The sequence below is a fragment of the Moschus berezovskii genome, chromosome 7 (assembly GCF_049115385.1).
Source record: "Moschus berezovskii isolate FMDL1 chromosome 7, NW_MosBer_1.0, whole genome shotgun sequence".
Taxonomy (NCBI): domain Eukaryota; kingdom Metazoa; phylum Chordata; class Mammalia; order Artiodactyla; family Moschidae; genus Moschus; species Moschus berezovskii.
This window is the reverse complement of record NC_142466.1, coordinates 108,776,842-108,804,789: the sequence shown is the minus strand read 5'-3', so window position 1 is coordinate 108,804,789 and position 27,948 is coordinate 108,776,842. Positions and strand designations below refer to the sequence as shown.

At 42.8% G+C, this 27,948-nt stretch overlaps 1 protein-coding gene across 3 annotated transcripts in view; it reads left to right on the top strand.

Moving 5' to 3' along the window:
* The window catches only part of SUSD1 (sushi domain containing 1), a 209,146-nt gene that overhangs the window by 75,343 nt on the left and 105,855 nt on the right, over positions 1–27,948 (top strand). For 2 of the 3 annotated variants that reach the window (XM_088838275.1, XM_055427584.2), the window contains exons 10-11: positions 2,827–3,019; positions 26,013–26,104. In XM_088838275.1, coding sequence (XP_088694401.1) covers positions 2,827–3,019; positions 26,013–26,104 — 285 coding nt within the window. The remainder of the gene's footprint in view (positions 1–2,826; positions 3,020–26,012; positions 26,105–27,948) is intronic. The other variant, XM_088838276.1, reaches the window with a different exon arrangement.

Here is a 27,948-nt window from a genome sequence, read left to right as displayed (position 1 = left end):
TGATTTTCCAGAATGGTTACTTGTTAGGTCTATCAGTAAATTTTCAGATGTACTATAATTTGTTATGCAGACATACACAGAAAAATTAAAGTATCCTCTGAAGCTTTATTTATATTAGGGGAAATTGAAAACAACTTAAATATCCATTAGGAGGGATTTGTTCCAATAAATAATCATACATTCATCGGATAGAACACTATGCAGACTTGAAATATCTTCTGCTTCCCGCTGCACAGCATTTGCTGCTGTGGACCAATATTCCTATTGAAATAGTCCCTTTGTCTCTTTTGGTCTGAGCCCTCTCAGTCTCCTTTACAAGATCTCTCTTCTGTCTATCCCTTAAATTTGATTACCCCCAAGGTTGTGCCTTTCCTGTTCTCTTGTCATAATGTACCTGTCTTTGGGTGTCTTATCCATTGTCTTGACTTCCGTGACCGTCTCCATCTCCCAAGCCTCCTGAGTCTATTTAGTTAGGGCTGATCTATTCTCTAAGCTCTGGGCCCTGTACCCCAGCCCCTACAAGCTTCCTGTGTCCCTTTAGCACTGTGTCTTCACATATGTGACTCTCTACCTGCAAAACCCTTCTTTCCCTCATTGTACCTGGCTAACTCCTGCTTGTCCTTCAGTGATCAGCTTGGTCATCTCCCTGGTGGGAGGCCTTCGCTGACCTCTTCCCCCAAATGCCATCCCTTCTTTGAATTGTTTTTCCTATCCTGACTTTTCACATCCCCAACTCACATGGTTAACGCTAATTTCCCCTTCAGTCCACAATTAAGATGAGGAAGCCTTCCCTGATCCCTAAGGAGGAAGGTCAGGTGGCCCTCCTGGGTACTCCTCCAGCCTCATGTGTTGTAACACGTATTCCTGTGTATTTTATTTGCCTGGATACTACCTGTGAGTTCCTTGAGGTTGGGACCTATATCTTATTTACTGTTGAATACCCAGCACTGTATACTCTGGCTGGCAAGTAACAGGCACTCTATCCATTTATAGGATTATTTAATGATAGAGAAAATTTTTATAATATGTTGTTAAGTAAAAGGACTATATTATAAAATTATTCAAACTGTGATTTCAAGTTTGTTAGCGAGAAAGTAATTTTTGTTTATAGACGAAATACAGGTAGTTTAGAAGGAGACAGACTAAATGCAGTCTCCATAGGTGTGAGGTTTTTCTCCAGCAGATGGCAGCAGTCTAAATGTAGAAGTGGGTGAGGTCAGGCATCTGGATGGGCTGAGTGCTTTCAGTTTTCGAGAATGGCTGACATTGAGAACAAAGGGGCAAGGGTGTTGAGGGTGTCAGGCAAGGAGAACGGGAGAAGGGATCTAACAATGGGTTTTTTTTGAGACAGGTGGGGAAGCTGAGGGTGGGGTGTTAGAATATTCGTAGACAGTTTTGAGTGAGGAAGTCTTGGAGGATTTCCTGAGAGCAATCAGAGTGGGATCAAGTGGTCCGGAAGAACAGGGGATTGGGAGATCCTGGTGCGGCAGCTCAGAGGAGGACAGGGTCTAGGATGTGGCTGTGGATATGCGTAGCTCAGCTGGAGTGGAGGAACTTCACAGCAGTGAACTCAAGGCACTCCGAGACCAAGTTTTGATGGCTTATCTAGATAAGGACGTTCACGTTACCCAAGAGAATGCTAGGAACTGGGGGAGAGAGGAATCTCCCGACGAGCCAGGTGTCAGAGTCAGGTGGGAGAATGACTGTGATGAGGAAGCGCAGAGGATGGCGGAGTCATTGACCAGCATCAAAGGAAACTCTGAAAACGAGTACGGCCAGCTGAAGCGCCGGCTGATCATATGAGCTGGGACTTTCACCTGTTTTTTTCCCTTTGTAAGCCCCTATATTATATGCACATCTTGAGTGCGTGGTGGCTAGAGTGTTATTGCCTCAGATGGTGAAGCGTCTTGCTTACAATGCGGGAGACCTGGGTTCGATCCCTGGGTCGGGAAGATCCTCTGGAGAAGGAAATGACAACCCACTCCAGTACTCTTGCCTGGAAAATCCCATGGACAGAGGAGCGTGGTGGGCTACAGTCCACAGGGTCGCAAAGAGTTGGACACGACTGAGCGACTTCACTTACTTACTTACCTAAAGTGTTATTGGGTTAACACTGTGTGCGATGACTCCTTGTACCGAAAACTCTTTTCCAGAGCTCTAATAGGCAGGCTCAGAGGTTAAAGCATCTGCCTCCAATGCGGGAGACCCGGGTTCGATCCCTGGGTCGGAAAGATCCCCTGGAGAAGGAAACGGTAACCGACTCCAGTATTCTTGCCTGGAGAATCCCATGGACGGAGAAGTCTGGTAGGCTACAGTCCACGGGGTCGCAAAGAGTCGGACACAACCGAGCGACGGAACGGAACAGGCAGGCTCAAGTGAAGGACCGTGGCTCAGTTGCTCAGTTATGCATTCCAAAGGCGGATAATTTGGGGTTGTCCTCATAAAAGTTTAAGATGTCTGTTCTAGAGACTTGTCTATGGATTCCTTATGAATGAAAAGAAGAGGATTTTGCCCAGTACCTCTAGTACAGTCTCCTTCACCTGGGTAGGCACAAGGGATTACTGTAGACTAGCTTGACATTTGGTTCATCTGAGATGTAGTTATCCATTTTAAGCTTAGTCTTACAGCTGGTGGAGGGGGAGGTTGCATAGGCTAGGTCGGGTAGCTTTGTAAAGTTGTCACCCAGTTTAGCTTGCTATTGTACTAAAAATAATTCTATGTGGGTGAGGATAAGTAGAAGGAAGCTCCTTGCTTTCTTTCCGTGTAGTATAGGTAACTGCAAGCTAAACAAATTTAATGCATCCCTTTCTTTTAATCTCATGACAGTTTAAAGTTCTAGGTCGAAGGCGGTATCTGAATACTTTTTATCACACAACATCGTTTAACTTTACTACGAGGGAACAGACGGCAGTGGTGTGTTTAGATCTGTATCCAGCAACTGACTACACGGTGAATGTCACCCTCGTGGGATCTCCGGAGCGGCCGTCGGTGCAAACAACGGTGACCACCGCACCAGCAGGTAGGTAGGGATGTCTTTCTGTTTGGGGTCTTAAGATAACAAGTAAAATATGCGTATTGAACTACACGACATGGGGGAGCATAAGGAAGGCTAGTCTTGGAGCAAGAGACCTGGGTTCTCGGTCTGACAAACTGCCAGTTTTGTCTGGGGTGCAAGGTCTCTGGATCTTCCCTCCCCCACAGGGGTGCTGGCTCAGAGAGGGTACAGACCAGGAACAGAATGTTTTACTCAGGGATCTCTAGGAGTAATGGATTGAGCATCGTGTAAGGTTTTCTGTCTTTCGCCTCAAATTTAAGATAGCTGAAACCTAAAGGTAGACATTATGGACAACTAGAACCAACTTCCAGGAGTTTGGAAATGTGAGCTCCACCGTGTCGGGCATTGGTGGGACAAAGAAGCCACGTGACTGTGTCTCATACAAGCACATTAACCCAACGCAGAGAACAGTGGCCTAAAGCAGATTAGGCTCCTTCCCCTGTGGCTTGTGTTGTTGCTGTTTAGCCGCTCAATTGTGTCACTTTTTGCGACCCCATAGACTGCAGCACACCAGGCTTCCCTGTCCTTCAGTCTCTCCTGGAGCTTGCGCAAACTCATGTCCATTGAGTCAGTGATGCCATCCAACCATCTCATCCTCTGTTGCCCCCTTCTCCTCCTGCCTTCAGTCTTTCCCAGAATCAGAATCTTTTCCAGTGAGTCGACTCTTCACATCAGGTGGCCAAAGTATTGGAGCTTCAGCATCTGTGCTTCCAATGAATATTCAGGGTTGATTTCCTTTCCCAATAGAGGCGGCTGTGTCAACTCCACAGCTCCCTCTAGTGGCGAGAGATGCTGATGTCGCTACAATTAATTTTTTTTTTTTTTTGCCGTGCTGTAGGGCATTCAGCCCAGAGAAGGCAATGGCAAGCCACTCCAGTACTATTGCCTAGAAAATCCCATGGATGGAGGAGCCTGGTAGGCTGCAGTCCGTGGGGTTGCTAAGGGTCGGACACGACTGAGCAACTTCACTTTCACTTTTCACTTTCACACACTGGAAAAGGAAATGGCAGCCCACTCCAGTGTTCTTGCCTGGAGAATCCCAGGGATGGGGGAGCCTGGTGGGCTTCCATCTATGGGGTCACACAGAGTCGGACACGACTGAAGTGACTTAGCAGCAGAAGCAGCAGGGCATTCAGCATCTTCAGTTGCCAGACCAGGGATCAAACCTGCACCCACTGCCTTGGAAGCACTGAGTTTTAACCACTGGACTGCCAGGGAAGTCCTTCTACAATTAATTTCTTTTGTTCTTTTATCAGTAGGGTTTAAGGGACAAATTTATGGACAGCCAGGCACAGACGCTGCTCCCTTTGAAGGAAAACAGTAGAATAAGATAGGTCTTGCTCCTACCTTCCTGAGGCCTTTATCCTGTTCACCCACTGATCTTTGCGGGTCGGGAGTGAACACTTTGGTCTTTGTACTTGGAAGGCTGTGAAATATAATAGATACAAGTGAGGGCCATGCAGTACAGGAGAATGGAAAGTCACTATTTTATTTTCCATCTCAGATTATGCTTGGTATCAACAGACATTGCATGATGAATACCTCCTAACAGCATAAACCTAGCCCCCACATCCCTTTCCGGAATTTGAATATGCATTTCCTCCAACTGTTCAATCCTCAGAGGAATAAAAGTCTGAAATTAACACCTACTTCTCCTTGTAAATTAATGTGTAAAGGCACTTGAGTCCCAGGTTCTTTCCTCCCCAGTGTTTTCTCTGCAAAGTCTCTGTCAGAGTGGCCTGCTTGTGATGGAGAGTATGTTCTAGCTGTTACATCCTAGAAATCTTGTTTTTTGTAATACACGTGACTTCTTGGTGGAGGTGGTGTTCAGTTACTCAATCGGGCCCAAGTCTTTGCGGTCCCATGAACAGTACCCTGTCAGGCTTCTCTGTCCATGGAATTCTCCAGGCAAGAATACTGGAGCGGGTTGCCATTTTCTCCTCCAAGTGATCTTCCCAACCCAGGGACTGAAACTGCATCTGTTGATCTCCTTCCTTGGCAGGCAGATTTTTTATCACTGAGCCACCTGGAAAGCCTATATTACTAAGGTACCTCCAAAGATGAAGTAATATTGAATTATCCCAAGTTTCATCTTTCAGTTTCTCAACATGAGTCCCAGAGTTACAGAACTTAGAAAAGCAAAATCATGTGGCAGCTGTACAACACTGTGAATGTACTAAATATCATTGAATTGTGTACATTAAAGTGGTTAATTTTGTGTTGTGTGAATGTCAGTGAGAAAAACCCGATGGATTATATATGTTTGTCTTGCTCCTGGGCCTCAGTTACCTTCTGCGTGATTCGTTATGTGACGTAATGCAAGTAAAATGTTTCAGACAGGTCCGAGTGCACAAAAGTGATGATGACAGCAGTACTAGCTCTATTCACTCGTTTGTTTAAATTAATTTTTATTGGAATATAGTTGCTTTACAATGTTGTGTTAGTTTTTACTGTACGGTGAAGTGAATCAGCCATCCGTATACATAGACCCCCTCTTTCTTGGATTTCCTTCCCATTTGGGTCACCACAGAGCACTGAGCAGAGTTCCCTGAGCTGTACAGCAGGTTCTCATCAGTGGTCTATTTTATCCACAGTATCAGCTCTAACTTTGTTTTTTGAGCACTGAAGGTGTGCAGCCATTGTTCAAAGTACTATCCTTGAGTCAACCCGAACCTACTCAACCTTCTGAGGAAGGCATTGCTATTATTCCCCTTTTACAGATAAGGACCATGAGGCACAGAGAAGTTAAGCAACTTGCCCAAGATCACAAAACTCGCGAGAGGTACAAGTGGGATTTGAACACAGTCTGGCTCCAGGGCCCTCATTTTTAATCAGTGCATCTGCTGCTTTTAACTAAATATTAGTGCTCGAAAAACAGAAAAATTTTGTTCCTAGAACCTAGCGCATGTTAGTCCAGACCCACTTTTCTTTTGTCAGCCTTGGGCCATGAGCAGAAACTTCAAATGCTGTGGGTGTGTAAATGCATTCATTTAATAAATGTTAATTTCTTATCTATTGTGAGTATAATCTACCATGTGGTGTGTCAGCCTGTATAGGTCACTAAGCAATCGGAAGTCCCCCCCTCCATGAATTTCAACTTAATTTGGGAAATCTCTTTTCATAAAGTTGCTTGGATTCCGTCTGACCTTAGGCTGCTCATCTGTTGTAGGGGGAGGAAATCTGCTCTCTCTGAACATTTTGGAACTTTGCCCATGGTGGCCCCAGATCTTTCTTGTTGTCTATCCCATGTATTTAGAACCTTGTATTTTCATTTCTCCTTCAGGCCCTGTTTCTCCCACCCTCCACCATTGCTAAAGATCTTGATCTGTGTAGTGAAAGAGCCTCCTTTCTCTGTGAGCAGGGCATCCCATATCTATAGTAGGAAACTCTTCGAGTGAAACGCATTGTGTTAAACAGAAATGGACTCTCTGACATGGAAAACAAACTCATGGTTGCCAGAGAGGGATAGCAGGCAGCAGGTGGTGTTGTTTAGTTGCTAAGTCGTGTCTGGCTCTTTTGCAGCCACAGTGACCGTAGCCTGCCAGGCTTCTCTGTCCGTTGGATACTGGCGTGGGTTGCCATTCCCTTCCCCAGGGGGTCTTCCTGACCCAGGGATTGAACCCGTGTCTCCTGCATTGGCAGGTGGATTCTTTACCGCTGAGCCATCTGGGAAGCTCCAGAGGGGGTAAGGGGCAGAGATAAATGAACAATTTGGGATTAACATATACACGCTGCTATATATAAGGTAGGGCTTCCCTGTTGGCACAGGTAAATCTAGAATCTTTATCTAGAATCTTTACCTGATTCTAGGTAAAAATCTGCCTGCCAATCAGGAGATGCAAGAGGCCGGGATTCAGTCTCTGGGTTGGGAAGATCCCCTGGAGAAGGAAATGGCCCTGCAGTATCCCATGGACAGAGGAACCTGGCAGGCTACTGTCCATAGGGTTGCTAAACTCAGACACAACTTAGCCACTAAACAACAGCAACAACATATATAAGGTAGGGAAACAGCAAAGACCTACTGTATAGCACAGAGAACTGTATTCAATATCTTGTAATAATGTTTAATGGAAAAGAATCTGAAAAGTATATATATGTAAATTGTATACTTGAATCACTTTGCTGTATACTTGAAACTAACACAACATTGTAAATTAACTATACTTCTATATACAGAAAGAAGGGTACATGCCAAATGGGGAGAAAAGTACTGCAATAAACTCATAGTTCATTTAAAAAAAAAACAAAGAAATGTATTGTCTTGCAACACAGTCCCAACTTCCTGCTCTTTTCTCTGAATTTCTCTGTCCCCAGAAATCTCCCAAGAATTGTTCTAATCCAAGTGATTTCCTATTATTGAATGCCTTGCTTCTGAGTCCTGCTTCCTGGTTAAGAGGTTTCCTTTGTCTCTCCTGGAAAGCTACCCTCCTCTGATCCTTGAGCTGCTGTTGAGTTTCTGGAACTTGTGCTTTCACTGGTCTGATGTGTGTGGTCAGGAAGTCCCAGGTTAGTGGTTCTTCAGCCAAACCGCACCTTTCCTTAGAACTGAATTTCAAAGACTTGAACTGCTCATGTTTCTTCGTTGGGAACCGAAGCACTCCTTCCTACCAGTTCAGTTCAGTTCAGTTCAGTCGCTCAGTCGTGTCCGACTCTCCGCGACCCCATGAATCACAGCACGCCAGGCCTCCCTGTCCATCACCAACTCCCGGAGTACACTCAAACTCATGTCCACAGAGTCGGTGATGCCATCCAGCCATCTCATTCTCCGTCGTCCCCTTCTCCTCCCGCCCCCAACCTTTCCCAGCATCAGAGTCTTTTCCAGTGAGTCAACTCGTCGCATGAGGTGGCCAAAGTATTGGAGTTTCAGCTTTAGCATCAGTCCCTCCAATGAACATCCAGGATTGATCTCCTTTAGAATGGACTGGTTGGATCTCCTTGCAGTATAAGGGACTCTCAAGAGTCTTCTCCAACACCACAGTTCAAAAGCATCGATTCTTCGGCGATCAGCTTTCTTCACAGTCCAACTCTCACATCCATACATGACCACGGGAAAAACCATTGCCTTGACTAGACGGACCTTGGTCGGCAAAGTAATGTCTCTGCTTTTTAATATACTATCAAGGTTGGTCATAACTTTCCTGCCAAGGAGCAAGCGTCTTTTAATTTCATGGCTGCAATCAGCATCTGCAGTGATTTTGGAGCCCAAAAAAACAAAGTCTGACACTGTTTCCATTGTTTTTCCATCTATTTCCCATGAAGTGATGGGACCAGATGCCATGATCTTTGTTTTCTGAATGTTGAGCTTCAAGCCAACCTTTTCACTCTCCTCTTTCACTTTCATCAAGAGGCTTTTGAGTTCCTCTTCACTTTCTGCCATAAGGGTAGTGTCATCTGCATATCTAAGGTTATTGATATTTCTCCCAGCAATCTTGATTCCAACCCTTTCCTTTACTGCACTGGGAGGGATAATCCGCCAGTGTTCTAGGGCCTCCTAAGTGTTCCATTCTGCTCCGTCAGCCTAGCTGAGTGGTGAGCTTTCACCCTGCCATACCAGCTGTTTCTATTCCTTCTTCTTCCCCAGGCGTGGCTAATACCTTTTGCTATAGATTAGTACTTACCTTCTCTTATTTGCTTTTTGTTTTCGTACTTAGATTTTTGTTCTCCTAACATATAACTGTGGACTCTGCCTGTGAGTTCTTCATAGAGCAAGCATGATGCCTTGCTTCAGTCAGCGTTCAGGTAAATTCTTCCCACCTTCCCTTTTGTTAGGAGGTATTTCTTTCTGTTCAGTTCAGTCTATGACCTCAGCCTGGGCCTGATCAAGGGTCAGGCACCCTGAATCCTCCTTACATCTCTGCTTTTCTGTTCCTTCTTTTCAAGTTTTAAATCCACGTATTTCCCGGGCAGACTTCCTTATAGTCTGTGCCATACCTGGTGTTTCAGCTATAAGAACAATGTCACCCTGAGACTCACTTAATGATGCCTGAAGAATTCTACACTGATCTTTCTAGTCTTTCTCTTATTAAATATGTCACATTTTCTGTAGCTACATAGTACTGCAACTCCAGTTATTGAGCAGTTCTCTATTAGTGCTTACACTGGATTACCTATTTACAACTGTCAGAGGACCCTTCTTGATAGAATAATACTTAACTCTGATCCCTCCTTTTGGGGGATCATTTTGTTTTTTCCCCAGAATAGCCCCTTTAGTCTTCTCTTTGATGATTTTCAGCCACTTCCCTGATCTAGTGAGTATTTCTACCTTTTCCAGTCTCTTTAGAGCAGTTACTTTTGGATATATCTCCTTTTCCTCATTGTAGTTTTCTAGCTGGGCTAATAACACTGTACAGGAGGCGGTGATCAAAACCACCCCCAAGAAGAAGAAACTCAAAAAGGCAAAATGGCTGTCTGAGGAGGCCTTACAAATAGCCGAGAAAAGAAGAAAGGCAAAAAGCAAAGGAGAAAAGGAAAGATATAAGCATATGAATGCAGAGTTCCAAAAAATAGCAAGGAGAGATAAGAAAGCCTTTCTCAGTGATCAGTGCACAGAAACAGAGGAAAGTAATAGAATGGGAAAGACTAGAGATCTCTTCAAGAAAATTAGAGATACCAAGGGAACATTTCATGCAAAGATGGGCTCAATAAAGGACAGAAATGGTATGGACCTAACAGAAGCAGAAGATATTAAGAGGAGGTGGCAAGAATACACAGAAGAACTATACAAAAAAGATCTTCATGACCCAGATAACCATGATGGTGTGATCACTGGACTAGAGCCAGACATCCTGGAATGTGAAATCAAGTGGGCCTTAGGAAGCATCACTACGAACAAAGCTAGTGGAGGTGATGGAATTCCAGTTGAGCTATTTCAAATCCTGAAAGATGATGCTGTGAAAGTGCTGCACTCAATATGCCAGCTAATTTGGAAAACTCAGCAGTGGGCACAGGACTGGAAAAGGTCAGTTTTCATTCCAATCCCAAAGAAGGCAATGCCAAAGAATGCTCAAACTACCACACAATTGCACTCATCTCACACGCTAGTAAAGTCATGCTCAAAATTCTCCAAGCCTGGCTTCAACAGTACGTGAACCATGAACTTCTAGATGTTCAAGCTGAATTTAGAAAAGGCAGAGGAACCAGGTATCAAATTGCCAACATCCATGGGCTCATTGAAAAAGCAAGAGAGTTCCAGAAAAACATCTACTTCTGCTTTATTGACTATGCCAAAGCTTTTGACTGTGTGGATCAAAACAAACTGTGGAAAACTCTTAAAGAGATGGGAATACCAGACCACCTGACCTGTCTTCTGAGAAATCTGTATGTAGGTCAAGAGGCAACAGTTAGAACTGGACATGGAACAACAGACTGGTTCCAAATCGGGAAAGGAGTATATTAAAGCTGTATATTTTCACCCTGCTTATTTAATTTATATGCAGAGTACATCATATGAAATTCTGGGTTAGATTAAGCACAAGCTGGAATCAAGATTACCAGGAGAAATATCAATAACCTCAGATATGCAGATGACACCACCCTTATGACAGAAAGTGAAGAAGAACTAAAGAGCCTCTTGATGAAAGAGAAAGAGGAGAGTGAAAAAGTTGGCTTGAAACTCAACATTCAGAAAATGATGATCATGCCATTGGGTCCCATCACTTCAAGGCAAATAGATGGGGAAACAATGGAAACAGTGACAGACTTTATTTTGGAGGCTCCAAAATCACTGCAGATGGTGACTGCAGCCATGAAATTAAAAGACACTTGCTCCTTGGAAGAAAAGCTATGATCAACCTAGACAGCATATTGAAAAGCAGAGACATTACTTTGCCGACAAAGGTCCATTTAGTCAAAGCTGTGGTTTTTCCAGTAGTCATGTATGGATGTGAGAGTTAGACTATAAAGAAAGATGAGTGCTGAAGAATTGATGCCTTTGAACTGTGGTGTTGGAGAAGACGTTTGGACTGCAAGGAGATCCAACCAGTCCATCCTAAAGGAAATCAGTCTTGAATTCATTGGAATTCATTGGAAGAACTGATGTTGAAGCTGAAACTCCAATACTTTGGCCACCTGATGCGAAGAACTGACTCATTGGAAAAGACCCTGATGCTGGGAAAGATTGAAGGCTGGAGGAGAAGGGGACGACAGAGGATGAGATGGTTGAATGGCATCACTGACTCGACAGACGTGAGTTTGAGCAAGCTCCAGGAGTTGGTGATGGACAGGGAAGCTTGGTGTGCTGCATGCAGTCCTTGGGGTCACAATTGCAGTCAGACATGACTGAGCGACTGAACTAAACCGAATATGATTTCAAATTTTCTTCTCCTTCAGTTTATTCCATTTTCTTCCAATATTGTCCCATTTGCAAGATCAAAACCTCTTCTGTAAACTAATTTCATTCCTTTTTCATAGCTTGAGCAAATCTCATCTTTAGAAAGAAAGAGTTCTAGCCAATACCTTTCATGACTTTTTCTCAGCACTTGAGTTTGTAATAATCCCACTGGATTTTATCCCCTTTTCAACCAGGAAGAATCCCTGCTCTCGAATCTCCAGGCTGTTGTTGTTTAGTTGCTACGTCGTGTCCACCTCCTTGTGACCCCATGGACTGCAGGGGTCCAATGCAGTCCTCCAGGCTGCATGTCTGGAGGCCTCCCTGTCCCTTACTGTCTCCCAGAGTTTGCCCAAGTTCATGTCCATTGAATTGGTGATGCCATCTAACCGCCTCATCCTCTGTTGCCTTATTCTTCTGCCTTCAGTCTTTCCCAGCTCAGGGTCTTTTCCAGTGAGTTAGCTCTTTGCATGTGGCCAAAGCATTGGAGCTTCAGCTTCAGCATCAGTCCTTCCAACAAGTAGGATTGGAAGGACTGATGCTTTAGGATTAACTGGTTTGATTTTCTCAGTCTGGGGCCCTGTAAGCAATTTGAGAGCCTGTGGTGCTGCGGTGACTCCTGAGCCTATAGACAAACCATGGTTCAGTCTTTTCTCAGATCTCTTCATTCTGAACAAGATAAAGAGAGACAGAATTTGGGGCAGCTAATCTCCTGTTGTCTGCTAATGTCTGGCTCCCCTAGAGGCTCTCTGCTGCTGCTGCTAAGTCACTTCAGTCGTGTCCAACTCTGTGCGACCCCATAGACAGCAGCCCACCAGGCTCCCCCGTCCCTGGGATTCTCCAGGCAAGAACACTGGAGTGGGTTGCCATTGCCTTCTCCCAGATGCTCTCTAAAATCCATCAAAATCTCCCACTAATGATCTTTTTGTGCTTCACAAACTTTAGCTAACACAAAAATCACCTGGAGAGCTTATTAAAGCATAGGTTCCTGAACTCCATCCTAGAGGTTCTGACTCAGCAGGCCTGGAGCACGGACCTCAAAATTTCATTTCTAGTAAGTTTCCAGGCCTTGCTGATGCTGCCAGTCCATGTTTTGAGCAGCATTGCTCTAACCACACAAGTTACTTAGCTACTTCTGGGCAAATTAAAACCTTTACTTACAAGAAAAGACATGATAAAGAGAAAGACCAAAAAAAAAAAAAAAGTGATAGCCAAAATAATTCAAAGTGCTCATGCGTAAGAAACTCGCTCATTTTGTCTGATTTGTCAATTACTTTCCTGGTAATTGAATGTCTATCAACACCTCATCTAATTAGTTCTTTTTAAATGGCTACACCAAGTCCTAGTTGTGGTGTATGGGCTCTAGTTCCCTGGCCAGGGACGGAACCCAGGCCCCCTGCGCTGGGAGCACCGAGTCTTAACCAGTGGACCACCAGGGAAGCCTCAGTGCTTGATCTGTTCTTGCAATTCCAGGTATAGAGACCAAGAGCCTCCATCTTTCCCGGTGGTGCTTTGCTCCCCGGTGGTGGCTCTTGTCTTTATATAACCTCAGTGTATTCACATGTTGCAGGTGGAAGAGCGTGAATCTGACCTACCCGACTTCTGCAGACTGACACGTGAAAAGTATAAAGTATCAACTTTATTTGCCTGAGCAAGTTCCCAGGAATTGCCCCAACATAGTTCTAGTAAGAGTGATGCTGGAGAATGAGGCTTAGATATGTGTGGCAACATGGGGTTTCCTACTGTCTTTCCCCCTGGAAGTTTGGGTAGTTGGGTCTGCACAGGGACCCTTGCCTGGCTTACCCACCCAGTCTTAGGCAGACGATCCGAGGAGAAGGAGTGGGCGGAGACCGGTTACTCACTTCTCGGAGACGAGTACACATGTCCCTTGCACCTGAGTCTAGGCCAGTCCCAGACAGCAAGGATCTGCTTCTTTGGGCAGTGACCTATGACATGTGAACTCCACCCACTAGGAAATGTGACTGCAGGAATAGTAGCCTTCTTTGTACCTGTCAGATTACATATTTACTGTTCATTCCTTGAGGATTAGTGAGTAGGGAGTGGAGAGAGGCCATAATTGTTCTTCCTTTTGTAAAAATCAGGAGACAGGTAAGCAGCAAGCTTTAACACCCATGACCTCTGTAATGTTAGAGAGTTGATTGGGAAAGGTCCATTCTAGTTCTAGGAGTGTATGTTAGGAAAGTAACTCTGCTGCTGCTGCTGCGTCACTTCAGTCGTGTCCGACTCTGTGTGACCCCATAGACAGAAGCCCACCAGGGTCCCCCGTCCCTCTACTTTCCTCCAAATTCATATATTTCAACATCCAAATTTCTTGACTGATTTCTTTACCATTGTTACTTCATTTATCCGTTCAATTCTGTGTTTTCATTGATATATACAACTTATTCATAGAGTAAGAGTTTATTACTGGTGTCAAATTATTTGTGTCAAATACTTATTCTGTTTTATCATTTTTTAAAATTTGTTTATGATGTCTTTGATATATAAAGGTTTTAGGTTTCTATGCAGTCCAATCGATTGACCTGTCCTCTGTGATTTATTGCATTAATGCTAAATATAGATTTTTTCAAACAAAAGTTTTTATTTATAGCCCATCTTTTTTTTCTAGCGCTTTAAATAACCTGCATCATAGGGAAAGTGTTATTTGCTCAGTTGTGTCCGACTCTTTGCGACCCCATGGTCTGTAGCCTGCCAGGCTCCTCTGTTGGTAAGGATTAATCTGGCAAGAATACTGGAGTGGGTTGCCATTTCCTCCTCCAGCAGATCTTCCCGACCCAGGGATCACACCTGGGTCTCCCACATTGCAGGCAAATTTTTTACCATTTGAGCCACCAGAAAAGCTAAGTGACCTGCATGGGAATGTAAAATAAGTAAGTAACCTAAAGAATAATGTAAAATAGACTCAGGGACCTAAAAAAGATGTCAGAATAAGGCTAAGAATAATTTGTATCCTTATAATCTGTTTACTTTTTCATCAGTGGCTTGCACGTTTAGGTTTAAGTTTTCAACCCATCCAGTCAGAAAGAGAGCCATTGCATGACTTATAAGGTTACAACAAATGGTGTTTTTGGAAAGAAGTAAAGTTATTTTCAACATATAGAAATTTCTGAATGGGGGGAGGGGTGGTTTCATAAGTAATTCGGTGTTTGAGCAGCATTTTATGAGGATTTTATGATGCTGTTTCTTATATTGCCCCTCAACGTGGCTCATTGTATTTTAGAAAAGCACAATTCATTGTGGAGTGGGCAAGGAAAGGTGCCTTAGAAATACCGGTGCTCTACTGATCTGACTTGATTAAGGGGTATGATTAGGTTAGTTTAGATTGTTTGGAGGAATGAACTGGAGTCCATGTTTTCAGGAAATGTTTCCTAAATATTGTTGCTTGATAAATGATGGGGCCCATGTGTTCAGATGATTCTGTCTCACCCATACCTAGGAAACAGTTGATCTGTGTTGCCAGTTGAATTACAAGGATCTGTGCCCGAAAAGAAGGCTGCCTGCCTCCATTATAGGACTAAGCCGAGTCTAGGGAGCTAAGCCAAGGGAAATGTACAAATCTGCCCTCCATGGTTGAATCTCAATTCCTGTCCTTACAATGTGATCACATATTTTAGCCTGAAAATCTCATGGTAGTTGTAACTAGATACTAAATTTGTCTTAAGAAAAATTTCAACAAAATAACAAACTCTCAACTTTGAACAATGGTTATATCCTTCTAAGCCAAACTGAAATGTACATCAAGGACAACTAAAATGGTACTCTATTTATAGAGTTATAGAAGGGCTATAAAAATAGTAACTGTGCTTTCCAGATAGTTGATTTGTAGCCATTTTTTTCTTGACAATATTTACCTTGAAAAACCAACTGTCTATTTAGGCTGCTCCTAATTAGAGGTTTTAAAACTGTATCATTTATGACTAAGAGAATGCTGGTTTTTCTGTTCTCTTTAGAAGAGGATTGCTTGCATTTAGTTACTTCTAAAATAGTGTTGGTAAATTTTAAAAAGTATCTTAAGAAGAGGAACAGGCCACTTTCTCTCTATTCCCTGGTAGAATGCCTGACTGATGAAGTGGCTTACAATAGCAGATTTTCTAACAGCATGCATAATTTGGGATCTCTTCAGTTCAGTTCAGTTCAGTTCAGTCGCTCAGTCATGTCCGACTCTTTGCGACCCCATGAATCACAGCATGCCAGGCCTCCCTGTCCATCACCAACTCCCAGGCCTCCCTGTCCATCACCAACTCCCAGGCCTCCCTGTCCATCACCAACTCCCAGGCCTCCCTGTCCATCACCAACTCCCGGAGTTCACTCAAACTCACGTCCATCGAGTCGGTGATGCCATCCAGCCATCTCATTCTCTGTTGTCCCCTTCTCCTCCTGCCCCCAATCCCTCCCAGCATCAGAGTCTTTTCCAGTGAGTCAACTCTTCACATAAGTTGGCCAAAGTATTGGAGTTTCAGCTTTAGCATCAGTCCTTCCAATGAACACCCAGGACTGATCTCCTTTAGAATGGACTGGTTGGATCTCCTTGCAGTCCAAGGGACTCTCAAGAGTCTTCTCCAACACCATATTTCAAAAGCATCAATTCTTCGGCAATCAGCTGGGATCTCTTGGGACCTTATAAAACTTCCCCTGTAACTGATTGTTGTTCACGGAATCTAAGTCCAAACAAAAGATAGTAAAGACCACAAATAATTTAACATGGTTTCTGATATTTTTCCACAAAATGATAAATATTGTAATAACATTTCTGGGTGGAAAATGTATGTCTGAAGTCAGCCTGCTTCTCTTATAAGCCATCAGCCTGAAAAACTCATACTTGCCATTGACCAAGCCAAAAATCAGCATGTATTTTGCACGGAATAGCCAGTCATCTGTAATATGCCAAAAGTGGAGAGAGAAAATGGTCGTTCTTTGTAAGATAATGACATTGTAGATCCAGCTAGGTAGAACCATACTCAGAGGATAAATAAAGATGAATAAGTTCTTTGGAATTGGAGCTCATCACTAAATGGATTTTAAATGGCTCTAGATTTAATGGGTTCCTCTCATTCTTCCGTTTCAGGGCCACCGTATTCTAATCTTGTGTGCAGGCAAAGAGGCTCCAAGGCTCTCTCCTTGGCTGAAATCAGACAAAAGACCACTTACTTCTGAGTTTACCCTATCCATTAATACAGTACACAGGAAACCTAACTACTCGATGTTCTTTTTTCTTTTCATTTCCTTGTGACTTTTTAATTAGATATAATTTCAAATTTCTCTCTCTTGTTCTCTCTTTCTCTCCCCTTTTCCTGAAATAAATCCCACTTGGTCATAGTACATTATTTTTTTATATGGCATTAGATTCTGTTTCTTACTTTTCTTTGAGTATTTTTGCACCAATATTCATAAGTGATGTGAATTTATACTTTTCTTTCTTCTTCTGCACTATCCTTATCTGGTTTAGACATTAGTATTTTCCATGTTTCATAAAAAGAATGTGGAAAGTTTCCTTCATCATCACAATTTATGAAGCATTTGGACTACCTGTTCTTGGATGGTTAGATAGAATTCCTCTGGGTAACGTCTAGGCCTAGGGATTTTCTGTGTTAGTTCCTTGATGATATTCTCAATTTTTTTTTAAATGGACATTGGTATGTTTCAGCTTTTAATGTCTAATGGAGTCCATTTTGGTAAACAGTATTAGGAATTGCCCATTTTATCTGTTTTCAAATTTATTTGCATGATGGTCTGCAAAAGTAACTTTTTGAATTTTCTTTTATTTCAAAGATTATTTATCCTTTTACTTGATTTTTTCCTTTTTATTTTCTAGGTGATTAGTTAGCAGTTTGTCTATTTCGATAAGTATTTTCAAAAAGTCAAGTTTTTTTTTTTTATTAATTAGATCTACTATTTGTTTCCACAATTAGATCTACTCCACATCAGGGATTGGCAAAGTTTGGACCATGGGCCAAATCTGGCCTGTCATCTGATTTCATAATAAAGTTTTATTGGAACACAGTCAAGTCATTTATTTACATACTGTCTGGCTGCTTCTGTGCTACAAAGCCAGGATTGAGTAGTTGTAACAGAAGCATCTGGTCCAGAAAACCTAAAATATTTACTATTGGACCCTCTGTAGAAACATTTCCTCACTCTTGCTCTACATCATTAATTTCTGCTCTCATATTTCCTGTATCCTTTCTTATGCTTCCTTTGGCTTTATAAAAGTGGTTGTAGTTTATCTGTATTCTTCTATTTTGGGTTTTCTTTTGACTTATAGGGGCTCTGAGTGACTGAACTGAACTGAACTGAACTTATGGCTCAGCTGGTAAAGAATCTGCCTGCAATGCGGGAGACCTGGGTTTGATTCCTGGGTTGGGAAGATCCCCTGGAGAAGGGAATGTCTACCCAGTCAAGTGTACTGGCCTGGAGAATTCCATGGACTGTGTAGTCCATGGGGTTGCAAAGAGTTGGACCTGCCTGAGCAACTTTCACTTTGACTTAATTGGATCTTACCTTTTCCCTGCACTTCTTTTTCCTGTCACCGCATAGTTGCCAAAGGATACCTATTCTTTCCTTTTTATTCTCTGCTTTCCCAGAAGCAATACCTTTCTTGTTGTTCAGTTGCCAGGTTGTGTTTGACTCCTTGCCACCCCATGAACTGCAGCACACCAAGTTTTCCTGTCCTTCGCTATCTCCCAGAGTTTTCTCAGATTCATATCCACTGAGTCGATGATGCCATCCAACCATCCCATCCTCTGTTGCCCCCTTCTCCTCCTGCCCGCATTCTTTCCCAGCATCAGGGTCTTTCCCAGTGAGTTGGCTCTTTGTATCAGGTGGCCAGATTATTGGCGCTTCAGCTTCAGCATCAGTCCTTCCGGTGAATACTCAGGGTTGATCTCCTCTAGGATGGACTGGTTGGACCTGAGGCCTCATAGATTTTTCATCTCTTGCTTGTAGTTAGTGCTCCGATATCCTAGGTCTCTTTTTCAGTATTTTCACCCTTAAGGTGAAAATTCTCTTTCTGGGAGTGACTCTGACTCATGCCTGGGCCCTTTGCTTCCCTCTTCTCTTTCACAGGTCTCGTCCAGTGCCCCTCACTCTCCAGAATGATGTGTGGGCAATTGGGAGATAGCTTTGCTGGGGTTTGCTATTGGTTTTTTCATAGAAGGGGATTTAAAGTCTGCAGTTTTCTCTTGTCTTCCAGTGGTGATGACAGCATTGGTTTTATGTTGTTCTGTTTGCTTTTCCAGTTGCTCTGAAGTATGTTTTGGAGAATGTGTGGAGAGATTTGAATTTAAGGGGCCACCGCTATCAGTGAAGTAATCGGAATGCTAATCCTAATGAACTCCTTTTTGAAAATTCATTTCTGCTTGTGCTGGGCCTTTGTCGCTGCTCAGGCTTCTCTCTAGTTGCGGCGAGCGGGGGCTACTCTTCCTTGCAGGGCGCGGGCCCCTCGCTGCGGAGGCTTCTCTTGTTGTGGAGCATGGGCTCTAGAGTTTGTGGGCTTCGGAGCACAGGCTCGGTAGTTCTGGTGCATGGGCTCAGTTGCTCTGTGGCAAGTGGGATCTTCCTGGATCAGGGATCCAACCAGTGTCTCCTGCATTGGCCGGTAGATTCTTCCCCACTGAGCCACCAGGGAAGCCCTGAAATAAACTGTTTAAGTGCAGACTTTCCGCCTCCATATCTCTGCGCTGCTGCCATTTCTTCTTCCTGGGACCCTCACCCCTCTTCTCCGGCTCCTGTATTCCCTTCCTTCATGATCCCTCAACTGAAAGTACATGTTCTTCTTTCTGAATCTTTTCCCGGAGGACATATTGGGAGGAGTTTGGCACAGTTACTCTGGAGTCAGGTTATCTAAATTCAAATCTCAGATCTACCGTTTACAATCTCTATGCCTTTAAGCAAGTTATTTAACCTCATGTGGCTAAACTGCCTTAACTATAAAAATGGGAATAGTGTTGTGGATTTGTTGTGAGACTAAATGGGTTAATACACGTGGAAAACCAGCAAAATATGATACACAATAAGCATCTATCAAATGTTAACTGTGACTTAAATTTATCTTATGACATTTATTATATACTCCTTTATATTTTTGTTCTATTGATATAGTGTATAACTTCTCTTCTAGATTAAATACATATTAAGGGCAGGAACCATGTCTTATTCAGAGTACCTATATTCCATTTGGTTAATATATCAGGTAGGGGCTTCCCTGGTAGCTCAGCTGATAAAGAATCCACTTGCAATGCAGGAGACCTGGGTTCCATCTCTGGGTTGGGAAGATTCCCTGGCGGAGGGCATGGCAACCCACTCCAGTATTTGTCAGGAGAATCCCATGGACAGAGGAGCCTGGTAGGCTACAGTGCATGGGATCGCAAAGAGTTGGACATGATTGAGGAACTTTCACACTCCCGGTATATCAGGTGCTTAGATTTCCTCTTGTTGCTGATTGCTTACATTTTAACAGTAGGAAATGCCATGCTCACCACTGTCCGGGACACTAGGTGTACAAAGATGAATGAGACACGGTGTTTCATAATACACACAGCATAATTACACATACATAGTTATATAATGCATACAGTGTAGTTTGAAGCTGCAGGGGACTCTGGGAGCCCTGAGAAACTAATGACTGATTTTGCCCAGAGTTGCTTGCCTGCATTAACAAAGCTGAAACATAATTTCTAAGAATCTGATGAACTAAGAGCCAAAATTTTTCTTCTCTGAGTCATTCTTGCAGATCTGGTTTTTCAGCTTTAGGCTTCTATCTTAGATTGGCCCTGTGGTCAGGAAAGGAGAGAGAGAAGGCAGAGTGACCACCGAGAATGAAGCGGAGAATGACAATTTGAATGAGAGACAGGGCCTGTGTAATACTTAACAGACCAAAGGATCAGGGAGTGGAGTGGGACAGGATTCAGCATGAGCTGTCTTCTACTGGGGATCGTTTTCCACTCTAAGAGAGCTCAGCAGGGATTCAACCTACCTTTAGTTCAAACCGTGAGCTCCTTGAATGGAAAGAAGGGAATCTAGAGAGAATCACTCTCTGACCAACATGGACCTAAACTTAACCAGTGAGACGTTTCCTGTGAACAGAAGGAATTGCGGACCCACCATTATCATAACATTACAGTTATTAGTGGCATGCAGAATCTAGTTCCCTTCCCAGGGACTGAAACTAGGCCCCCCACACTGGGAGTGCAGAGCCTTAGCCACTGGACCACCATGGAAGTCCCAAGATTATATTTTAAGACTTATTTTTTCACTTGTTTATTTTCTGCCTTTCTGACTAGAATGAATTGCATTAGGTACAGGGACTTTTTTACTCACCACTTTATCCTGCTCCAAAGCATGCCTGGCACGTGGTGAGAACTTTCTAAATATTCACTGAATGAATGAATGAACTTATGCCAAGAAGGACCATTGGAATCACCTTTGGAAGTACATTCCACTTGTAGATTACTTGGTGGAGAATTGGTATCTGCACTTTCCTATCTTTCCACTCAAGGAGTGTGGCGTCTTTCTCTTTATTGTTTTCTTCCATGTCCTTCAGAGAAAAAAAATCTTCATGTTGCTGCCAAAATCTTGACTCCCTGTCCAACTGATGCCACATAGAAATATGGAGACAGAGTTTGGAGAAAATCAAAGAGTAGATTTATTCTTTGCCAGTCAAAGGGGAAACAGTAGGCTGGTGCTTCAAGAGCTGTGTCCTGCTCTCAGGGAAAAAATTTATATCCTAATGAATGTCTTGCTTTTTTTTTTTTTTTGGTAAAATTTCAAAATGGCTACAGCAACCATGTCTGGTGTCTCTGAAGTTATTGACCTGTGACCTTTTTGAAATGTAGAATGCTACAAGAGAAGAATGCCAGGTGCAGGGTATAGTTTATACGGAGTCAGAGAGTAATTCGTTTTGTTTAGCTTTGTAAAGGACAAATCTAGCTACAAGTGTTTGTAGTAACAGTTAAAGAATCATCAGGACTGCTTACCTCTTTTAGGCTTGTTTCTGCTGTTTCCCCAGCTTGTTCACTGTTTCCTTGTTTTCCTTGTTTATCAGAAAAGGAAAGTCTCATGTCTGTTTAAGAAAAGTATACAATACAGTATACTAATGCATATATATGGAATTTAGAAAGATGGAAACCTGAACCCTGTATACGAGACTGCAAAAGAGACATAGGCATATAGAACAGTCTTTGGGACTCTGTGGGAGAGGGTGAAGGTGGGATGATTGGGGAGAATGGCATTGTAACATGTATATTATCATAAGTGACCAGTCCAGGTTCGACGCATGATACAGGATGCTTGGGGCTGGTGCACGGGGATGACATGGAGGGAGGATATGGGGAGGAGGGAGGTGGGAGGGGGGTTCGGGAGGGAGAGCACATGTACACCCGGGGCGGATTCATGTCAATATATGGCAAAACCAACCAATATATTAATGTAAGGTAATTTGCCTCCAATAAAATAAATAAAAAAAAGAAAGAAAATTATAAATCTGAAAAAAAAAGTATTATTTCGATTTTCCTGCCACAATGAAAGTCTTGGACATTTCTAGTTAGATTTATTTCTAGGTATTTGAAGTTTGTTCATGGTTTCTTCTTTTGTGAGTGGAGATCTTTTAATTTCTCTGTTTTATTTGTGGTTTTAGTTTATTTGTGTCAGCAGGCCTGTGTTCATCCTGGGGGCTCAAAGGGAGAATCCATTTCCTTGCCCTTTCTGGTTTCTAGAGCCTGCCTATATTCCTTGGCTTGTGGCCCCGTCCTCAATCTTTAAAGCTCCTCAGTTTAACCTTAAATTTCTCTCTGGCCCTGATCTTGTCTCCTTCTTTTAAGAACCCTTGTCACTACATTGAATCCATGTGAATAATCCAGGATAATCTTCCACACTGTAATTGCATTTGCAAAGTCTTTATGCCGTTAAGGTAACATGATACAGATTCTAGGAACGAGGATGTGGACATCTTTGGAGGGACCATTATTCAGCCCACCATAATCGTTCTTGCAGATATGTAGAAAACTTCGTTTTTCTATGTTCTTACCTTTGGGTGCTCTTTGCCAAATTCCTATTATTTGTTTTTCAATTGTTTTCAAACAATTGTATATTTGTTTTTTAGTTGATTCTTTTCGATTCACTAGCAGTTGCATAATTTGATCCCTTTCTTTTTGGCATTTATAGCTCTTTTTTTTTTTTTCATTGCCTAGGTCTGCATTGTCTAGAATCTCCTGAGTATAGAGGAGCCTGGCAAGGTTGCAAAGAGTCAGACATGACTCAGGGGCTGAGCAACAACAACAGGGCTAAATAGCAGCTGTCAGGCCATGCATCCTTGGATTGTTCTTAACTTTACTAGAAATTGCTTCATTGTTTTACCACTAAGTATGGTAGTTTCTAACAAACACTTTTAAATCAGTGAGTTTCTATCAAATTAAATCCTAGTTTATGAAGATTTCTAGAAAGAAATGTACATTCAGTTCAGTTCAGTCACTCAGTCGTGTCCAACTCTTTGCGACCCCACAAATCACAGCACGCCAGGCCTCCCTGTCCATCACCAACTCCCGGAGTTCACTCAAACTCACGTCCATTGAGTCGGTGATGCCATCCAGCCAACTCATTCTCTGTCGTCCCCTTCTCCTCCCGCCATCAATCCCTCCCAGCATCAGACTCTTTTCCAGTGAGTCAGCTTGTCGCATGAGTATTGGAGCTTCAGCTTCAGCATCAGTCCTTCCAATGAACAACCAGGCTTGATCTCTCTTAGAATGGACTGGTTGGTTCTCCTTGCAGTCCAAGGGACTCTCAAGAGTCTTCTCCAACACCACAGTTCAAAAGCATCAATTCTTCGGCAATCAGCTTTCTTCACAGTCCAACTCTCACATCCATACATGACCACTGGAAAAACCATAGTCTTGACTAGACGGACCTTGGTTGGCAAAGTAATGTCTCTGCTTTTTAATATGCTATCTAGGTTGGTCATAACTTTCCTTCCAAGGAGTAAGTGCCTTTTAATTTCATGGCTGCAATCAGCATCTGCAGTGATTTTGGAGCCCAAAAAAATAAAGTCTGACACTGTTTCCACTGTTTCCCCATCTATTTCCCATGAAGTGATGGGACCAGATGCCATGATCTTTGTTTTCTGAATGTTGAGCTTCAAGCCAACCTTTTCACTCTCCTCTTTCACTTTCATCAAGAAGCTTTTTAGTCCCTCTTCACTTTCTGCCATAAGGGTGGTGTCATCTGCATATCTGAGGTTATTGATATTTCTCCTGGTAATCTTGATCCCAGCTTGTGCTTCTTCAAGCCCAGCGTTCCTCATGATGTACTGTGCATATAAGTTAAATAAGCAGGGTGACAATATACAACCTTGACGTACTCCTTTTCCTATTTGGAACCAGTCTGTTGTTTCATGTCCAGTTCTAACTGTTGCTTCCTGACCTGCATACAGGTTTCTCAAGAGGCAGATCAGGTGGTCTGGTATTCCCATCTCTTTCAGAATTTTCCACAGTTTATTGTGATCCACACAGTCAAAGGCTTTGGCATAGTCAATAAAGCAGAAATAGATGTTTTTCTGGAACTCTCTTGCTTTCTCCATGATCCAGCACATGTTGGCAATTTGATCTCTGGTTCCTTTGCCTTTTCTAAAAGCTGCTTGAACATCTGGAAGTTCACGGTTCACATATTGCTGAAGCCTGGCTTGAAGAATTTTGAGCATGACTTTACTAGCGTGTGCTGCTGCTGCTGCTGCTAAGTCACTTCAGTCGTGTCCGACTCTGTGTGACCCCATAGACGGAAGCCCACCAGGCTCCTCCATCCCTGGCATTCTCCCGGCAAGAACACTGGAGTGGGCTGCCATTTCCTTCTCCAATGTGTGAAAGTGAAAAGTGAAAGTGAAGTCGCTCAGTCATGTCCAACCCTTAGTGACCCCACGGACTGCAGCCTACCAGGCTCCTCCATCCATGGGATTTTCTAGGCAATAGTACTGGAGTCACTTGTGCGGTAGTTTGAGCATTCTTTTGCATTGCCTTTCTTTGGGATACATTAAATGTATCAACAATTATGATTATAAAAGTGACCATATGGTTTTTCTCTTTTAATCTATTAATATCTTTCTCAGTAATGATCATCTCTCTATTCCTGTAGTAAATCTCCCTTGTTTCTAGTATATTGTTCTTTGAATGTATTGCTGACTTATATTTGCTATTATTTTATTTTGTAATTTTGTATTTATAAGTGAGTTAGGCATAGCATGTTTAGTTATTGGTTGTGCCGTCTTGTACAGCTTGGGCATTGTCGATTATCCAGTCATACTGAATGAACTGGAAACTTGCTACCTTTTTGTATGATCTGGAACTGTTTAAATACTATTAAAATTACATATGTTTTGAAAATTTAAGAAGTGTGAGCTTCCTTGAACCACTCCTATTTATCTCTAAAACCATCTTCTATACCTAGTAGCGAGATTGCCTTATCCTGAATCACCTATACTTTCTTCCCTACTCCGTCTTACAACATCTGAAGTAAAACTTGTGACCTGTGGAACAGGTTTTCTTCGGGCAAAGCTGCCCAATCCATAAAAAGGGGTCATGTCCCATCGGCTTGGCTTCTTTCAAAGGAACCTGTTGGTCGAGGGGCTTACACAATAGGGTTGGCTCTCATGAGATTTTCTTTCTTTCAGGTGCTTTGGGAGTTGTCTTTATCACTTATTAATCATCACAGTGTTCCTATGAAACTTCTTAGCAAGTCTGATATATTATTTTCAGTTTAGGGACAGGAATCCTCTTTGAAGGAAGTAACCTCTGATAGCAGAGTTTTGAATAACTAGTCTTTATTTGGGGCTTCCCTGGTGGCTCAGGCAGTAGAGTCTGCCTGCAGTGCAGGAGACCCAGGCCTGATCCCTGGGTTGGGAAGATCCCCTGGAGAAGGGAATGGCTACCCACTCCAGTATTCTTGCCTGGAGAATCCCATGAACAGAGGAGCCTGGTGGGCTACAGTCCATGGAATCATAGAGAACTGGACACGACTGATCGATTAACACTTTCACAGTCTTTATTTTAAAAGCTTGAAGAATGTGCTTCTATATTTTACGGTACCAGATCTGAACTATCTTTTGGATTGATTGCCATGACATTGAGCAGAGACCATCAAATGATTCTTTGGTAATAAAAGACGAGGAAGTCCAAACCAAGAGGGACCATTAATTCCCCATTTTCCATCATGAAAAGCCTGACTGTTTGAGGTGGCCTTTTTTATTTTCTCAGGGAGCAATTCTCAGTTCTCTGCGGAAATGTTGCTCTCAGCTCAGAATTTCAAACTGGTGCTTTTTTGTCTAAATGAAGTTTGTCCAAGGCAAGGACAATGAATTTTAGCTTAGGAAACCAAGGGAATTTGCAGTGAATAGACAAATAATTTTTAAGAAGGATCATCTGATTGGGTATCTTTTGATTGTGACTCTTTCATCAGGACTGAGTTTACAGAAATGAAAAAGTGGAGTTTCTTAGACTGCTACCACTAGTTTCTAAATTGAAATAGTGCAGAAGTCATCTTCTTGTAAATGCATATCTTTGGAAGATTGTTCAATTAGAAAGTAGTATTTTGGCATAAGATGTAAGTTGATTTCTCATTCTTTTCCTCTTGCAGTAAAACAAACCATCAGTAACATTTCAATATTTAATGAAACCTGCTTGAGATGGAGAAGTATGAAGACAGCTGATATAGAGGAGATGTATTTAGTAAGTTACTGAAACTTATTCTTTTTTAGGTGTCTTGTGTGGGAGGTTCCAAAAATATCAACAAACCCCAAAAAAAAAAAACTTACTTAGATAGCTTCTATAATAAATGAAAGATTTATAATGACAACTGCAAAAAGAAGCAAGAACCATATGAGCCAGGAATCCCACTGCTGAGCAAATACCCGGAGAAAACCATAATTCAAAAAAATACATGCACCCCGGTGTTCATTGTAGCACCATTTACAGTAGCCAGGGCTTGGAAGCAAACCTAAGTGTCCATCAACAGAGGAATAGGTAAAGATGTGGTACATATATACAAAGGACTATTACTCAGCCATTAAAAAAACAAAATAATGCTCTTTGCAGCAACATGGATGGATCCAGAGATTGTCATACTGAATGAATAAGTCAGACAGAGAAAGACAAATATCATATGAGATCATTTATATGTGGGATAAAAGAAAAGGTACTAATGCATATTTGCAGACACTAATGCCTATCAGACATAGAGAACAGACTTGTGGAGATAGCAGGGAAGGAGAGGGTGGACTGAATTAAGAGAGTAGCACTGAAATATATACATTACCATAAGTTGCCGTATAATAAGGAAGCCTCATCCCAGGGCTCTGTGACAACCTAGAGGGGTAGGGTGGCGTGGCGTGGTGGGAGGCAGCTTCAGGAGGGAGGGGACGTGTGCATACTACGGCTGATTCACGCTCTTGTATGGCGGAAACCAACACGACACTGTAAAGCAATTGTCCTCCAGTTTGGAAAAGGGTACAAATGAACTAAAGGGAGGGGATAAGAGAGGGAGGGATAAGCTGGGAGATTGGGACTGACATGCGTGCGTGCATGCTAAGTCACTGCAGTCGCGTCTGACTCTGTGGGACCCTATGGACCGTAGCCCACCAGGCTCCTCTGTCCATGGGAGGTACTTGTAACAAAGAAGCAAGTCATTCCTTCCAGTATTCTCCAAGCAAGAATACTGGAGTGGGTTGCCATGCCCTCCTCCAGGGGGTCTTCCCGACCCAGGGATTGTACCCACATCTCTTATGTCTCCTGCATTGGCAGGCAGGTTCTTTACCTCTAGTGCCACCTGGGAGGCCTGTTCTGTTCCGTTCTGTCGCTCAGTCGTGTCCGACTCTTTGCGACCCCGTGGACTGTAGCCTACCAGGCTTCTCCGTCCATGGGATTCTCCAGGCAAGAATACTGGAGTGGGTTACCGTTTCCTTCTCCAGGGGATCTTCCCGACCCGGGGATCGAACCCGGGTCTCCCTGAGCCACCAGGGACTGGCATATACATACTACCATATATAAAATAGATAACTAGTTAGAGCCTGGGATATAGCACAGGGAACTCTACTCAATACTCTCTAATGAGCTGTATGAAAAAGAATCTTAAAAAAGTGAATGTATGTATATGTATAACTTATTCACTTCGCTGTGCATCTGAAACTAACACAACATTGTAAATTAACTATACTCCAATAAAAATTTAAAAAATAAAGCAATTCTAAAAAAAAAAGAAGCAGCAAGAAAGTGGGCATTTCTGCTGCATATTTGAAGTCAGAGACTTTGGGGATTGATGAGAAAGCCATGAGAGTTTCTCTGTGTAACGGAGTCTGATACAGAGCCGAGCTTCAGACAGTATCCATGGAAGCCAGTGACTTTTCATGGGTGTGTCTTTGCTCAGTGCCTCTGATAAGGGTCTGAATGTGTTGCCTAGAGAGTCAAGGGGAGCTTTTAAAGCTAAATATGTTTGTAACAAAGGTAAACGCCATGGGATGAGCTGCTGCTAGAAGAAATTAGGAAAGGAAAGGAAGGAAAGTCGCCCAGTCGTGTCC